General features: G+C 41.0%; 1 protein-coding gene across 2 annotated transcripts; it reads right to left on the bottom strand.

Moving 5' to 3' along the window:
* Positions 1-614: 614 nt before the first annotated feature.
* kctd5b (potassium channel tetramerization domain containing 5b) lies at positions 615-17,151 on the bottom strand. 2 transcript variants are annotated; one of them, XM_062414351.1, is made up of 7 exons: positions 16,781-17,151; positions 9,866-9,974; positions 9,537-9,628; positions 9,327-9,422; positions 9,019-9,123; positions 6,906-7,031; positions 615-3,683 (listed from the first exon to the last, which is right to left on the bottom strand). In XM_062414351.1, exons 1-7 carry the CDS (start codon positions 17,003-17,005, stop codon positions 3,654-3,656), a joined length of 783 nt encoding a protein of 260 aa, XP_062270335.1. In that variant the 5' UTR covers positions 17,006-17,151; the 3' UTR covers positions 615-3,653. The 2 variants fall into 2 exon arrangements, with proteins under 2 accessions (XP_062270335.1, XP_062270336.1); XM_062414352.1 differs by lacking the exon at positions 9,019-9,123 and having other exon boundaries at positions 16,781-17,147.
* Between the last annotated feature and the right edge of the window lie 13 nt (positions 17,152-17,164).

The following is a 17,164-nucleotide window of genomic DNA, read 5'->3' on the forward strand; positions in this document are numbered from 1 at the left end:
TGGCTAAGTGGGTTGCGTGTCTAGATATCAAAACAATATGTATTTACGTGTTTAAAATTCACCTGAGGCGCGTTGTGTTTATTTCTCGATTTGATACGCCCTGTCCATACGAAATCTTTTTTAAAGATGATGTGAAATAAGTTTGATTTCATACAACAGGAAGTCCTGGAGATTTCTATCTTGTTGAATGAAACATCTTTGGCGCCACTGAAGGCCGTTAACCCAAACAGCGACGTTAATCGAATAAAACAAAAGTTGTGCAAAATTACAAATTAACTCAAGTCAGACCAACACTAGGTTTTTGGCTGTAAAACGCACGACATAAATGTTGTCATAATCTAATGCGGGATAAAAAAATAATAATTTTAAGAGTATATTTGAACAGGCATTTCTTCAGGCAACTACGTCGTAGCATAGAGTTAACACAAGAGGTCACGATTTAACAAAAAATGATATTTGCTATCACGACAGGTGTAAACGTGTTATTCACATGTCACATACGGTTAATATTGATACTTCCTATAATAAACCTCATCTTTTAATATTCTGTATAAACCAAAATATGTTATATAATAAAAAATGTTAACTTCTCAAATAAATATATACACAGAGGCTTGAATGACAACATTTTTATTGTGTTTACCTTATGTATGACCATATAGATCTATCCCCTTAATCTCATACTTAGTTTGTACATTTCTAACATTGCATAAGATCGTATAGAAGTGATCCATGTGTGATATGAGAACCTTATTCATTGATGTATCTGTTAGATTGAGGAAAAATGACACAATCATTCCCTATGATTACAAGTGTGATCTTCAATCATGCATGACAGTGGTCTGTGGCTAGTAACTTGATTGGAAAACAAACTGGGCACTTTGAAAAGTATTAGGCTACAGTTATGATAAGTTTGTCCATCACGTGAATTGATTACCAACGCCGAATGCTCATCCAGACAACTCGTTTTTACCAGTAAAACAAGCTAATTAAAACATGTAACACTTAAAATCCCATTGCAGAAAAAAAAAAAGTCCAAACAAGACCCAGATATATCTTAGCCGTGAAACAACACAGTTTCATCCTATTAAAAGTGAGCAACTTTGCCGTCGGAGAGAGGGCGAAAACTCAAGATTGTCTGCAACGCTCAAGCCCAGGCTGTCAGAACTGGATGGAGTATCTTTAAAAATGTCTGCGTGGGGATCAGTTCACGTGGAGCGGGGTGCACGAGTTGCCCCTGGTGCGGTCACACAAGTATGTTAACGTGTGTGAGGGAGTGCAAGACGGTACAGATTTGGAAGGCTTTAAAACACCATAGCAAATGTAAACATAGCCTAGCCCTGGCAGGAAATCCAGTCTACTTTCTTTGCAGATCTCAAATTTTGCACTTTAAAAGCCCTTGTGTGTGTGTGTGTGTGTGTGAGTCTATATCAAAAACATGCATCCATACTAGTTTACCCGACAATATAAAAATCGTTTTAAGTCAAGTGTATATGTGAGTAAATGGAGGTTTGTGTGTCGTTAACAAGTCTATATGTACAAAGTGTGCCAGCATTAAGAAAAGTTACCTCGTCCCTGACACTAAGATCAATGTGTGCGATACACATAAGACATTGGATTTTGGTCGTCGGGATAAAGGCAACACTAAATGATTATTTGTGAATGAAATATCCAACCTATCAAAAAAAATAAAATAAAAACACATCAAACCTGAAAGCTTTCTATATAAAAAAAAGAGAAGTGTTCTAAAATGCAGTATTTACATTAACATTACAGGCTGTAAGCAATGTGCACAGTGGGGTTTTTCACTGTAGTGGATGTAATGCTGTGTACGAAATCTACACAATTCAAAATGCTTAGAAGAATCTATACCACTGCAGGAAAAAAATACATGTTTTTTTTTTTTTTTCAAATGTAACAGTCAACTTCATAGCCAGCCAAGTATAGCTTTGTTATTGGTTATCAAAACATGTTCCAGGTATGTTCTCAGTGAAAGACACCGTAGTCAGCAACAGCCGTTTCAACCCTAAACTTGGAAATCTCTAGTGCTGTACAAACAATGCAAAACAGAAGTTAACATTATTCAGATTTTCTTTCTCTCTTTTTTTTTTAAAGATCCAGTATAAACAACTTCCATTTTCAAGTTGTGTTTTCTATACAGTGTACAAAACGTGCAGTTTTTCTGTTAAGAGTTAAATATTAATATTGAATTTGGATTATTTACATCAAAACAAGAAAAATCCTCTGGATATGAACAGAGAGTCCTTCGCCACCGCCTTCAAACAGTTCCAGTCCCCAAACCCTCAAACACAACAAATAATTCCCCTCGGAAAAGAAAAAGAAATCACAAACAAGATGTTCCCCAAACATACGAAACAAGCCATTAAAAAAGGAAAACTCTGAGGTCAGTGGGAAAAATCTAAAAAACACCTCCTCGTCTCAAGGCTGTGTTTTCCCCCCACACAGTAAACAGGAAATTATTGGTGGACACATATGTTAAAAAACCTCACATTAAATTTTTTTTTTTTTTTTTTTATGAAAAAACCTTTGATATTTGTTTTTGGCTGTTAACTTCAGATTTATGACCATGAGGTCCCAAACCAAACTACAGGCTTGGAAGATTGATATAAACTTGCACTTTTACAACATTGAATCTTTCGCTCTTTACACAACTGATAATTCTGCATTTGCAGGAGCTGAAGCAATATTTTGAATTTGCGTCTACAATACTTTAAAAAAGTTCGACCCTTACAGTACAAATAAGTGGACTTCCTGGAAATGTAATAATTGGTTGACCTCACAATGACCTTATCAGTGGGTAGTTGGGTTATTACTAAGGTTGCAATGAAGAAAGTGAATGAAAAAAAGTAGTGTCCTGCATCTGTTGTCCCTCTCGGGTGAGCTTATTTAATCTGTGAAAACAGGACGTCACTTCATTCAAGGTCATTTTATCATCACCAATAAAAGGACCTGTACGTGATAAATGACCGAATGCCCCTTCAGCACTGCAGGCAGATCACAGGGACATATTTTTCTGACCATTAACAGTTACTGAGGAAAAAAATTATTCGAAGTAAAATGCCAGCTCTCAACTACAGCCGACAAAATGCGGGTCGTGTGGTTCGGATCCTCATGATCACAAATCTCAGTGTAACGGTTTTCGGGGTGAAGTTCACATTTAATAGCAGGACTCTCTAACATGCACTAAATAAATGCACAATTCCCTTCTTAGCCTCTTTAAACAATGAATTTTGAGTTGATAGTTTTGAGTTATAAAGACCATACTGATCCCTTACCAGACCCTGGAGCTGGAGAGGAGAATTAATTCAACAGATGACCCTGAGTGAATCATTGGCCTTATATGATGACGGCCATTTTTATAGCATAAAAAAATGTGTAGATTGCTATTCCATAATCTCAATTAGAAAAAAAAAAAAAAAAACTTACTGCAAATTCAAAAACGTCCAGTTTAAGTGTACAGGCACAAATTGTCAGTAAACAGACTTATTTACATCAAGAAATAAAAATAAGGGTGGAGGGGAAAACAACATAAATGTACAACCCCCCTTTAAATCTCCATTGTGCCCGACGTTCTTCCACTGAGGTGATATGTTTTCCTCTTAACACCTGGAGCTCATAATACTAAGTCTTCTTCACATCCGGGAACCCCTTTCCTGAAGAATCTGCAGAGACAAACACACAATAGAATGAACAACAACAACACAACATACAAAGTGCTTTGTAGAGCTCCCTCTGCCTTAGGGGCCGACATTTTTCTTCTACTAAAGTTCCCACAAACTCAGTCAGTCGCACTCATACGTTTAAAGTCTATGTGCTGGTTCAAACGTACTGGATGCAGAGCAGAGAAAAGGGGAAATGCTTGCATGGGTAAAGAAAACTAAAAGCAGTGCTAGAAACTACGCAGTACGTGACTGTTGAGCAAATTGTGGGTGAGCTCACATGAACGGTTGGGGCCACACTGGATGAGTGAGCAGCGGGGGTGCATCACGGAACGTCTTGCTTTTCATTTCTCAGGTAAGAGCAACCACACTGCCTGATTGAGACGCATGTCTCAGGCACGTTTCCTGCTCGTGAGCCGCAATGCTTATCTAGAGAGTCGGGGTCTCGCCTATTTCCTCCACTCATCGGTTCACAGCAAATCAGACCGTGGAAATAATCTTTCACCACAGTTTCAATGTTTATATCTGTGGAATACGTCACGTACAAATATTTGCAACACTTCCTGTATCCGCTTTAAAGTAAATTCACTCTAGTGTTTCTGTTAAAAGGAATCCATCTACAGGTTTTCATTATTATTGCAGGATTTGGAGAATGCTCAGCTTCATAGAGTTCTGGCCCTATTTTCTGGCATTTCTGCCATAGCTCCACTTTTATTCCAGGAAATACATCAGTTATACCAAAAACCTCACGTAGCCGCTTCGCAGAAGTCCCCCAGCCGACCCCTCACACCCCTCACATGCTGCACATGTGCACCCAGTGTTGTCATAAACCTGATGACCCTGAACTCTCTGAGACACGAGGAAGAGCAAAGTTCAACCCGAGGGTCTTATCCAGGCAACACGAAACCTTTATGTTTTCTTTTCATGCAACTTTTTATCTGGGTTTTCCAAAACACTCATAATTTCATACTTTTTTTCCTCAGTTTATTGCTAGTTCTCGTTCACATATTCTCATTTACTTTAGTGGCAATCACATACAGACAATAAAGGAGTCGACAGTAGAGTAATGAAGCCCGCTAGAAAAATAAGAAAATGGATAAATATCCTGTTTTTACCTGAAAAGGTTTTTGTAACATGTGTTAAATACAATTTATTTTAAGATTACTATTTTCAAATTTAAACAATATTATCCAAATAGATAAATAGCAGGAGCCCATAAAAAAAAAAAAAAAACTCAATTGCTGAATTTCTGCTTATTAGTTCCTAAAATCAATTGCTAATGAAATTACAAACAAAAGCTACATTTACCAGGACCTGAGTGTACCGCTACGTTGTGTATCAATATAACGGTGGTTTCGGGCTACATGCATGGCTCACGTCACAGCAGTGTGAAAGATGGACCGTGAACGAGAGAAGGGAAAAGAAAGAGGGACAGAAGAAAAGAATGAGGGTAGAAAACAGGATGCATGAATGTGATCATGTTTTAGCTTTTTTCTTTTTTGAACACTGGTCTTCCTTAACTGTATCGTGCATCTGAAAATCTCTGCAGCTGTCCACATCTGTCGAAGGGTTTTACTTTAATACTTCACTACAATTTACAGTCCACACAAGCTGCCTGTGTGTAATCCTCCCTCACTCAAAAGTCAGTTCATTTTATATTGCATGCGCTCCTTCTCTCCCGGATCTTTGCTTTTATCCATTAGTCACTGGCATGCATGCACGCACACAAACACTGAGCGGTAAATACTATTTTAGCGTCAGTTAAATCTTGCACTGATCCAACTGGAATAGCAGCAACTCAGTTTAATTTATTTAAAACACAAAAAACATGTGATGCATGTTAAATAATTCGTAGAAGCTAGATTCTAGTTGATATTGCATCAATTTTATCACTATGTCCAGCAAAACTACAACTACCACTACTTTTAACAATAGCCGAGTGGTGTACCCCTCCCTTCCGTTACAATGTCACTGAATGAAGACCAATGGTCAAACTGCAGCGACTGCTGATTCGGCATAGCCCTCCATTAGCTAAGGCTGTGAGCATGAAAATAAGTGCACAGGGCTTATTTACACTACTGAAACAGAGTTTGTCTCATCTAGTTTCAAAGAGGCAGCGGCACTTGCAAAAACATATTCAACCTCTCTTAGCAAGAACCATCTGGATTTTGCATCTGGCTTCGGCTATCAGATTCTAGCTAAATGCAGCAAGGAGGCACAAGAGAGGAAGAGGAGGACAAGCTCAGGAGGTGAGGAAGAGGCACTACGAGCAGTTGAGCGCTCACCAGTGAGTCATAAGTGCTCAACCCTAATCAGAGTCATTCATTTCATAATCCGTCTCTTCGTCCTCGCTCTGAGCAACATGCGGCATGCAGACGGCACAGAGGAAGACAAGAAAGGCACGTTGTAAAATGATGGAAATGAATAGAGGAGAAGAATTAGAACAGAAGGGGAGAAAATTAAAACTAATGGGTCATATTCAGAGGGGATTTACATCTTCATCTAGTGCCGAACACAGAAAAACAAGGACATGTTATACAACGGTACCTTTCTCATGCACTACAATCCCCTATATCATCTACATAACATATAAGGACAAAGGCAATTTAGAATACAATTCATTTGTTGTAGTAAAGCTGGAAATCATTGTGTTTGGGCACAGAGCCGCTGGAAACAAGAACAGTCTTCCACTTCAAAAGATGCACTGGTAATGTTTCATCATCCTCTTAAAATAAACAGCAGAGTGAATACAGGTTTGGCGGTGTGCTTCTTCATGTGTAGCTGCCTTCAAGGAGTGAGGCCCCCGCGGGGACACACTGATGGGAGTTTGAATTCCTCAGGGCGTGCCTCCCGCTTCGCTCCCAAAGCCCTGGAGAAAATGACAGACCGTACTCCGCTAATATGCAGACCTGGGCTCTTCTAACCCTCCTAACTTGGTTTATGCTGACTTTGTTTCCCCTTTCCCAACCTCTTTTTTATCACTCGTGGCACAGGCAGTCTAGTTTTTAACTGAAGCTCTAAATATTTACAATGTTCTCCTTCATAGAGATCTCTCATCAATAAACTAGAGGTGCTCTCAGTCCCCTGGTGGCATATTCATAAATGCAGCAATTTTAAAACCTCAAGCACAGGCCATCATTCACACGTTTGCTGTGGCTAGATTTTCAAACAGCCTCTGCACACCCTCACCCTCACTCTGAAATACACACACACAAACACACTTACCTTAGCCTTCTCACTGGGCTCACTGTTTGTCCCGTATGATTGATTGTGCAGCTCCTTGGAGACTACACACAGGAACTCGGCTTGGTCTTCGTTTCCGTAGTTGTAAGAGGAGCCTATGCTGACCAGCTACGGAGAAACAAGAGCAGAGTACATGGGGAGATTTAGCCTTGGACTGAGGGTAGTAGAAAAAAAAAACGGGGTTTGTTGTGGTGGGAAAACAGGTAGGGAAAACATTTAAAGTAAAGAGGTTAATGAACAAACATGGGGCTAAGAAAGTCGACAGGTTCCTGCAAATTATATTCCGTATTACATTAAAAATGAGATCAATCTAATTATTGCCTGTATATATTTAATTTGGACATTATTTCCCTTTTGAACATGTTACCACACATGTTTATGCCAAGATTTACTAGATATCACTTAAATGAGGCCACTAGGCAAACAGGGATCCCCACCTTAACAAAATCAACCTGAATGTTTCATGGAGGTGTGCTACAAAATGGCTGTCAACATGAAAATCCAAAGTCAGAATGCTGATTTAAATTACTGATAAAAAACTCCAAGGGTTGACCAAGGTAAAGACACAGAAATAAAATAATCTGGGGTCGACACAAATAAACTAATTAATAATAGGGAAAGAGTACATAGACACTATAGAAAGAAAAATACATGATCAGCAGATAGTCACTGACAGATTACAAGGGCAGGGACAACAGGAAGCAAACGTGCTGGTTGAAAATCAACAGGGACTCGTGGAGTTGACTTGTTCGACACAAAAAAATTAAAAGTGAAAAACAGTATCTTCTACGAAGCAAAAAACGGAGCAAACCACAAAGTACGGCACATCCATTCATTGTCTAAGTTTAGTGTTACCATGACACAGAGGGACCGGGAGGATTTTCTCCAATGCTTCAATTAGCACATCATTTGAGATCTATATAACTGGCTTGGTACTGATGGAGCTGAAATTTCTACTGTGGTTTCTGTCAGTTTCTTATTGTGAGCACCTACTGTTTAACTACCAGTATATCACAAGTGTTTACATGAAATGGGGGCAATCCAAATTCAACCAGATGGAATCACCAGAAAGCTACATGGTAATGTCAGACACAAATGAGGAGTAGTGTGAGAAGCTTCAACAAATGTTGTTGCGAAAATTATCATAGTGACTTCTATGCTTCCTGTTGCCAGTCAAATCACAAAATCAAAGAGACACAGAGCACACAAGTTTATAAATAATCTGCGTGCACACCTTCAAAAGAAAAAGTCATTCCTCTTCCTGAAGAATTCCTCTTCCTGCTTTTACTGCTGAAGGTTAAGAGTGTGTGTATATACTGCAGGCTAGATGTATACCCTCAGTAGCCAGGTGTGCATGTTCAGACATGCATGGCCTCATTAGCCACTGCTGCCGGAGACTTGTTGTTGTTAAATGATTTATCTTACATTATCAACGCAGCTAAAAAGAGAAATAAGCTCAACTGGCTACCGTGGATTCTACACTGTCACACTGCAGAGGATTCAAAACACACACACTATGACTTTCAACTGAATCTACTCATGGATATTGGGTCAATGCTCTTTATTAAGTCCTTAGGATGACAGTAGTTCATTAAAGCGTATCTTCTCCGGACCGGGCTTTAGGCTTTGCAGCAGTGTTTCTCTGACTTGTGTAAGGAGATTAATGCGGTTTTTTCGTCTCAGAAAGAAAGATTCAATCACAATTCAAGACACACTCCCTACAGCCAAACATGTGTATTCTCATTTGAAAATGTATCTACTTGATAGATCAAAAACATTTCTCAAAAAAGAACCAGCACTATGTTACAGCACAGCCCCCAAAACAGCCAAGTGGCGACATCGCAGCAGAACACAGAAAGCTTACAGACTGTGAATGCGGTATGAATAAAAATATAATGTAATCATCAATTCACAAACAAGAAAAAGGTGTTGTGTTCTTTAAGCCTCACCGGTGAGTAAGCGGTACAAATGAACATTGAAAAGGAATCAACTGAAAAGAAAACGATAAACAGCTCAGTGGCTACTTGGGATAAAAAATGGCCGACAAGGGGACCATGCAGTGATCAGCCGGTGGACAGAAATTTGTGGGACACACCTCTCCGCTGTTGTTTGGCAAAGCAGACTCTTCTCCCTTCACCTCCCTTGACACAATCAGCAGAAACTCTGACTGGCGGGCCCGCCCGTAACCTATACTGACAAGCTGTAACAACCAATCAGAGCACAGAAGGGATGCCCGGATCACGTATGCGGACATTGAGAAAGATATGATTTGCTGTTTGCTGGCTTTTTTTTTGCCATTTCCAACATTGAGGATTAGACCCCCTTGCATTTTGAGCATAGCGCAGTGGGTGAAGAACATGAATAGGAGGAATGCTGCTGTGAGCTTGCAGGAAGAAGATTTACCTGTTCAAACTTCCAGCCGTCCGACATGGTAGAAACCATCTGTGTCAGCTCCTCCTCCTGGCACTGCAGCACCCGATATACATGTTTCACCGGAACCTGAGAGCACAAACAGACACATGAGAGAAATGAGATGGAGAGAGAAGACAAAAACCGTTCCCTAAATTCACGGAACAGATATAAAGAAAATCGCTCATCTTCCCACAATCATACCTGTGATGTTTTGCAGTCGCGTTCCCTGATCTTGTCCTTGAGGAGCTTTATTAATGATGTAATGTTGTAGAATTCGGCTTCTTCCAACACACCTTGAAATTGTAAGAAAATAAACAATTATGCTTTTTTGGAGGGATAATCATGCTGCTGCATCAAATACCACTAAAGATTAAACGAAAACAATGGCATCAACGTTAGAGTTTAACAGAGATACTAATGGAAAGAAATATGTAAAAAATGTCATCTAGGTTATTTAAATATCAATCAGAAGATATTAACAGATTTGCTAATGACCAAATATTTTGGTTTGGAATAGTTTAAAACAATACCTTCCTCTGCCAAGTCCCTGTTGAGCACCAGTTTGCCATGCCTCAAGTAGTTAAGCACTGGTCCAAAGTATGTTGGGTCTCTGTCTATGAGATAGGCACCAGTTTCATCCTGAAAAACAAAAGAGGATGAAAATAATAATTTATTTCCCACATTATATTTGATTTATTTGGATTTAGTTGGGGACAGAAGGTGACACAATTGAACTTGATCCTCTCAACCGACTCAGAGGATTCCTTTAAAACAAGAAGGTCAATGAGCAGGCATATACTTTCATCGAAACCTAATCTGGGGACAAAAACCCAACACTGTGCAGCCATGAATAATACTCAAGGGAAGATAATTATGAGGTCAGCTCCAATGCCGATAATCTCTACAGAGGTTGACAAGAGATGTGCACACGGAGTCACACACACGCACACAGCAGCTCTGGGAGATCATCTCACTACTCCCACAGGCCTTGGGTTTGATCTTGATTCTATCACAACCGCTGGGTATTCCCCTATTTCTATAAGTACTGTGATTAGACCGTCTTTGTCTCGTGGGGAAACAGGAGGATATAACAATTAGAGCAGAACAGAAAAAGATTTGGAACAGTAGGCTGAATCCACCAAGGGGAAAATGAGAAAGCACCTTGGCTTACAACCGATGTTCAGCCTCGTCGGCTCTATTACATAGTTGGCCTCGTACATACAATTCAGTCAATTTCAGCATTAGTTTGAAGTATATTTTTGCCTTTGATTTTACATGACCCTAAATAGTAAAGTAGAGCCTGAAAATAAGGGGACTTACAGGGGAATAACACATAATAAATGGTGCAAGAGCCAGGAATTAAACCAGGGACATGCTGCTCAAAGCAAACAGCTTTACCATATGGTACGAGCCTAACAGCATCTTAACCATTTTTAAGTAGATGGGGAATATGGGAATAGTTTCTTATTGGTATCAAACCTTTGATAAAGAAATGTGACGGAGGCTTGAAATTTTTACAGTTTAACCATACACTATATTATAAATAACTGCAATTAAAAATAAAACAAATACCCACAAATGTATATAGAACTTGAATCAAGAAAATGCATATTTTACAATAAATGTAAACCTAAATGGAAATGTTTTGTGTATCGTTTAGTCTGTAAAACAAAGTTTGTTAGGCTTCATACAGGTGCATATAGGCAAATATTAACATGGATACTGACGATGTGTAAAAAGGTCATATTTGACAGGATGTTTAACTTTGCATGAGTGTTTTGCTACCGGTGAAATCTTGGTAAAATAGCAGCATAGCACTTTGCTGCAATGTCTGACAATATTTACACAGGGAACAGAGCAGTATTGTCACACTCCAGGTCATGACCAAACCAAACAGAAAGCTTAGTCTTCACAGACAACCATATGTGCATTCATACAGCTCCCCTTCACAAGTTAGAGGATGGATTCAACTCAAAACCCATTAATGTTTCCAATAATGAGAGAAGCTCCCAGTGCCTTTCTTTTGTAATGAATTTCAGAACCCTCTTGGCTGGTTGACCTCCTTTCTGAGGCAAAAATATTAAACTGAAACCCAGTGGAGGACTATTCTGGTCCCATTGCCCTGTGTCGGTTCCTTACACTTCTATAGTTGCTAGAGTTTAGGGACAGGTGCAGGTGGGCCTGCATGAGGAGACAGACAAAGCCAAACCTGCATAACTCTGACAGTCCAATAGCAGTCCTCTAAATATGCTTGATTTTGTCTGTAATTAAGATCCATTAGTTTCTGGGAAATTTGTGAAAGCGTCTGGGGACAAAAGCCCTGGCAGGCCATTATAGAGTGAAAGAAAATCGACATCCTGGATCTGCCTCATTGTCCAGACACATGTCGAAATTTAATGGGTTCTTTCATGGTCCCTGCCCCATCCCTCGACCGGTTTTCTGAGAAATCTGTTTTGTAGTTTTTGCGGAAGCGCTGCAAGACCATACACATGTCGTTTTCTCAGATCATACTTGACAATTAGTTAGCAGGTTGGTTTCAGGGTTCCTGGTAAAGTGCATACCAACTCAATATCAAACCAGAATAACAGAGGCACTGTTTGTGTTATTATTAATATCTTTGCTCATCCTACTACAATGATAAGTCAAAATGTCAGCGGTGAAAAAGATCAAGTGCACTACGTAAATAAACTATTGCACACTGCTTCAAAAAAAACTCCCACTGAACAAAGACAGAAAGCTAACGTATTTAAACTCTACACTTCTGTAAACTTTCTACCTCCTGCCCTATTGTGCTAACAAGCCTGTAGCTGGTCCTCTAGGCTCATATGGGGAACTTGGGGCGACAGTCCCTCGTTTACAGAGAGATGATTGTTGGGGCTCTGAAGTGAACTCACATGCACAAAGGGAACAGTGTATTTAATTAAAAACAAAAGGCTATGTCTCTAGGGGCCCCAGCTGGGAAGCACTGGGCAACAGACGAGTGGGGACAGTCAGAGAATAAGAGAAGGGCCGCTGCTGGGATTAACCGTACACAGACAAAAAAAAGGGATGGCCAACAACAAAACTACTAATAAGCTGTTATCAGATACGAAGTCCGGAACATGTTGCACTTTCTCGGTATTTTGCCTTTCACACATCCAATTGTTCAAGAGATGGTGCAGCATGCAGGAGGCTACATATAAAATTGTTTTTTTGTTTACACCACATCACACTGGCAACAGCTGTTACCACTAAAACCTCTTGAATCTCATCTTCCCTAGTTGGCGTCTCAAGGTTCACACATGCACCTCCTCCAGAGAAATTACAGAGGAACTGGGGAACTGAGTGCATGTCTGAAAGCAGTTATCATCACACAACGGAGACTTGGTGAAGACATAATTTGGTCTTCATGGGCACAAATGTTGTGTTTAGTTGCACACAGGTCAGTGAAGTGAGATCCCATCACAAGGCGACACAGCTCTTACAGAATTGCATCAGCCGGTACTGGTGAATGCCCCTGCGCATGCGTGGGTGAACTTATCGTCAATCTGTGGTTGTTGGGCTGAATGAACATTTCAGCATTCGCCCCAAATCTACAATCTAGAAATATTAATTTTGTGACGAGTGACAAACAGGTCTGCAAATTGAAAAGCAACAAACTATTATCCCAGACAAAAAAATACAAGGAAAAGTTTCAACACTGGCTACAATGACCAACAGAAATATGTCAGTTCAGTGTCAGTAAGGCTTGCTTTATTATGGCGTTTTGCGGTTTGGTCTTATTTAAATTTTCAAACTGCCATCATTCCGTACACAGTCACCAGGCCGATGGAGACCTTAGGCCTGGCCATGACTAAGTTTAAACTGAAGACAACTATAAATCTACATAAACAAACGCAAACTAGAAGGGCGGCCTTCACACCAGAGGAAAGAGCAGTGAATTAATGTTATCTTTCTTCTCCTACATGCATTACATATCCTCCAACAGGAAATACCATGGCGACCCACCCTCCAAGCATGTCCAATGAGGCTGTCTGCAGTCACGTTAACACTGAAAGTCAATCCTTAATTCAACAAATTCAAAAGACGTAACACACTTCCTTCCGATTACAATAAAAGGTGATCAACAGAACTTTGCAAAATGTCATAGGCTCTCTTATAGTGGGACAGATGGCTAATAGTAATTATCAAGCAAACAACAACAACGTGATACAAAAACATGACACTATCACGCGAGGGCATTCCAATTTGCTCAGGCCAAGGAGTGAAAGAATGAGAGCTTTATCAAGTGCAGCTCGGCCTTCACTGCAGACGAGCCGGAACACAAGCCCCTTGCAGAAAACAGTGCGTAAAGATGTTGCAGTAGATCTTTGAAGTCACATGACTGTAGCTACTTAGCCAAGTGGAAGTCGGATCCTTCTAGAGTGGGAGCCAGGAGTCTCTCTGGAGTACAGGCAGTAATGGCATAGTCAAACAGGCCTTCATCTTTTAAATAATACACACACATCACAGCAGGGCTATATTGTGTGAAACTCTCGTATTTCACAATATTTAACACCGTCATTTGAACGTGTGCCTGACCTTTCACCGAGGCTGAGAGGAGCTACTCGCCTTTCTACCATTTTCAGCCCGGCAAGGCAGCATCATTGGTGAGTTCCGTAGCACACAGTGTTTCGGTTGCTAAATGAACAGCTCATTTTCAAAGTCCCCTAAAAGCTTTGCTGTCATGATGAGAAGCAGTAAGATAGCTAAGCTGACAAGTCACTGCAACCTGGAGCTCTCCGATGGCAAACGGAGAAATGTGACGTGAAATAGAGAAACAGAAGTTTAAAGTGAAAGAGATGCACTGACTGATTAATAAGATTGTGCAGAAATTCAAACAAGCATCATTTTAATGTCTTGCAACGAGGCAATAATCAATTGAAGGTGCCTGGCTTGTGTAAGTAAAGTTTCTTTAGAATGATAGAGGCTTAAATCGCATCTAATTTGCCAGAAGCACTCTGCAGTGCCCTTTTGAGCACTTACTGCAAGAGGAACAGTAGGAGACGATATTACCGTTAAATATTTACGTTGCCTCCCACAGTGTGCTCAGGCATGACATACAACCTGAATCCGGTATTAAATATGGCCATATTTTTTTCATACATGCTGAGGAGGGGCTCAGGCAGCAAATGGATATGAATATGAAAGAATAAGTTGAGGAAACAAGGATTCTTTGTGATGGGAGTGCTTGAAAAATTGATGCGGCTCTGAGAGCTGGAAAGCCGGGTCTATACTTGAGTGGCCCAGTGTTGAGTGGTTTGAGAGCAGAAGTCTGCCAAAGGGATAAATGCCCACTAGTGTGCATCTCCCAAGCTTGGTGACTTGACAGCTGACAATTTTACGAGCAATTCCAGCTCATGAATTAGTGACCAAACCTTTGTAAACCTACAAACAAAATCACTCGCACAACGGCAAGTAGTAGCATTAGTCAATTTTAGGATAACCAACCTAGAAAGACTTATAAGCTGTTAAGGCTGTGCACGTGACAGCACTTCCTCCACTTTTGCCCTGGTCTACCCCAATGTGCAAAACAGGCTCCAGTCAACAGCATGAATAATGCAGTTCTCCTCAAGAGTCCTGCTGAAGTACGTCAGCCTGCGTGTTACTGAGAGCCGAACCACTCGTTTCTTTCGCTGGGAAAAACAATACTGCATCCCCCCAAAACAGAGCTCTCCACTGATCTGTCACTCCGCTGAGCTTCCTATTCACAAGCAGTGTTATATGAAAAAACATGGCTCACTTGCAAATAAGGGGAAATAAGGTCAAAGTATATACTTCAAGACCGAGGGACAAGAAATATGGGACAAGAACTATGGGACAAGAAATATGCCCAATAATAACCTGTCGTTTACTGGGATAAATCCTAAACCAGGCTGTCTGCCGGAGAAAGGTACAGTAATGGCTTGAGTGACTGATGCGTACTTAAGACGAGGGATTGAGATGGACTGATCCGTGGCTCACGGGAGGATAAAGCAGCAAAAAAGCAAGCTGATTATTCAAAGATTAAGATATTTGCATGAAAATATGAGACGAGCCTTGCTTTCAGCTCAACGTCAAGGGGTGGCAGGGGTGAAGATTAAGTAGATGAAAAAACAATGAATAACGGGGCAGTCAAATGAGCCGTGAAAACCAGGGCACGTTCCACTATGTATACAGACACTAACAAATTGTTTTTGACAGAGCTGGGGGGGCCTTGCAAGCAGGCACGCTGCTTTTAAGCGAGGCAGATGGACGAACAGAGAGACGTCTGATTCTGGAGATATTGAGGCCGTTCACAGGGAGATGAGTGACTTCACCAACCCACCCCCACCCAGCTCTCAGTTGTCAGCAGCAGCTCACCCCACTTGGCAGTGACTTATGTACTCATTAGGGGAGCCTCATCACCAGCACAGAGGCCGATTACTACACAGCAAACAGAGCCAAGAAACAGACAAACCTCAGGAGATGAAGGGACACACACACACACACACACACACACACACACACACACACACACACACACACACACACACACACACACACACACACACACACACACACACACACACACACACACACACACACACACACACACACACACACACACACACACACACACACACACACACACACACACACAATATTGTTATGTAAAGGTTGTTTGGTTGGTTAACTATTGGAATAAGGCTTGTAGATGCTGGGATCAGTGGAATACAAGATATAGATGGACAAATACCATATGATATAATATCGAATTATTTGGGGGGAGATTTGGTTTATTGGTATCCAGCCAAAATAAAGTTGCAGCTACAATTGAAAACTGTTAAAGCTGAATAAATTAACCAACCCATCGTTTAAATATTGAAAAACTATTTACACGGAAGTGAACAGTAGCTGGTTGGAAGTAGCTCATATCATTAATACGCTGATAATGAGAGGATTGTTTTTACTGTCACTGTCTGACAACTCGCATTTAATCGGTTTTGAGATGGGGAAAGTTTCCAATTACTGTGGCTACTTGCTAATTACACGCTAAACAAATGTTAAATAAGAGACAATAGTTATTTCCCCAACACTTTACAATTTAAACTCCACACTATGGTGACCACAACAGCTGGTATCTTATATAATTCAAACATAAAGACTAAGCAACGCTCACCAGGCTAGCAGCAACATCGCATGTCATGTGGTGACTGTCGGAATCTAGCTAGCTTAGACAGCTAATGCTAGCTAGCGACAAAAGGAACGCGTTAACGCTGAATATTTGAATAAAGGCTTATTTTCACAAGGGTCGTTGTGTTGCTAAAGTAGCTGTTAGACGCAGTTATTAACAAGTCTAGTCGCTTGCGGACGAGGTGAGGTATAAAAAGCTGGTTTCACGGAAGATAAAATGCAGTTAACTTAGTAAGGCTCCCAAATATCGTGCTAACTAGCTTAGCATTTACCTTGTCGGAGTCGAGTTCGGGGTCAGCCTGGCTCAGTCTGTACAGAAACGATTTGGGATCCCGACACAGCGTCTGTCTCGTCGTTAGGAAATACGTGCCCCCGACGTTCAGGCGGATCCACTTCGAAGCCCCGACGCCCGGTGACATGTTCCTCTCCGCCGCCGATGAATGGGCCACACATCTCCGGTGAACGGAGCCGCTCGTCTCGGAGCTACTCTCTGCCATCCCTCACTCTCTCTCCTCCGCCCTTGCCTCGGCTCGGCTCCGGATCTGTCTGACAGGAAATATCCGAGCTGCAGCCGCTGACTTGGGGAGTCCACGGTTCATGCAAAGCAGGCAGCCAGCGCCTGGGCCACTCCTACTGACACACTCCACCAGCACTGA

Source organism: Platichthys flesus, chromosome 20, assembly GCF_949316205.1.
Source record: "Platichthys flesus chromosome 20, fPlaFle2.1, whole genome shotgun sequence".
NCBI lineage: Eukaryota > Metazoa > Chordata > Actinopteri > Pleuronectiformes > Pleuronectidae > Platichthys > Platichthys flesus.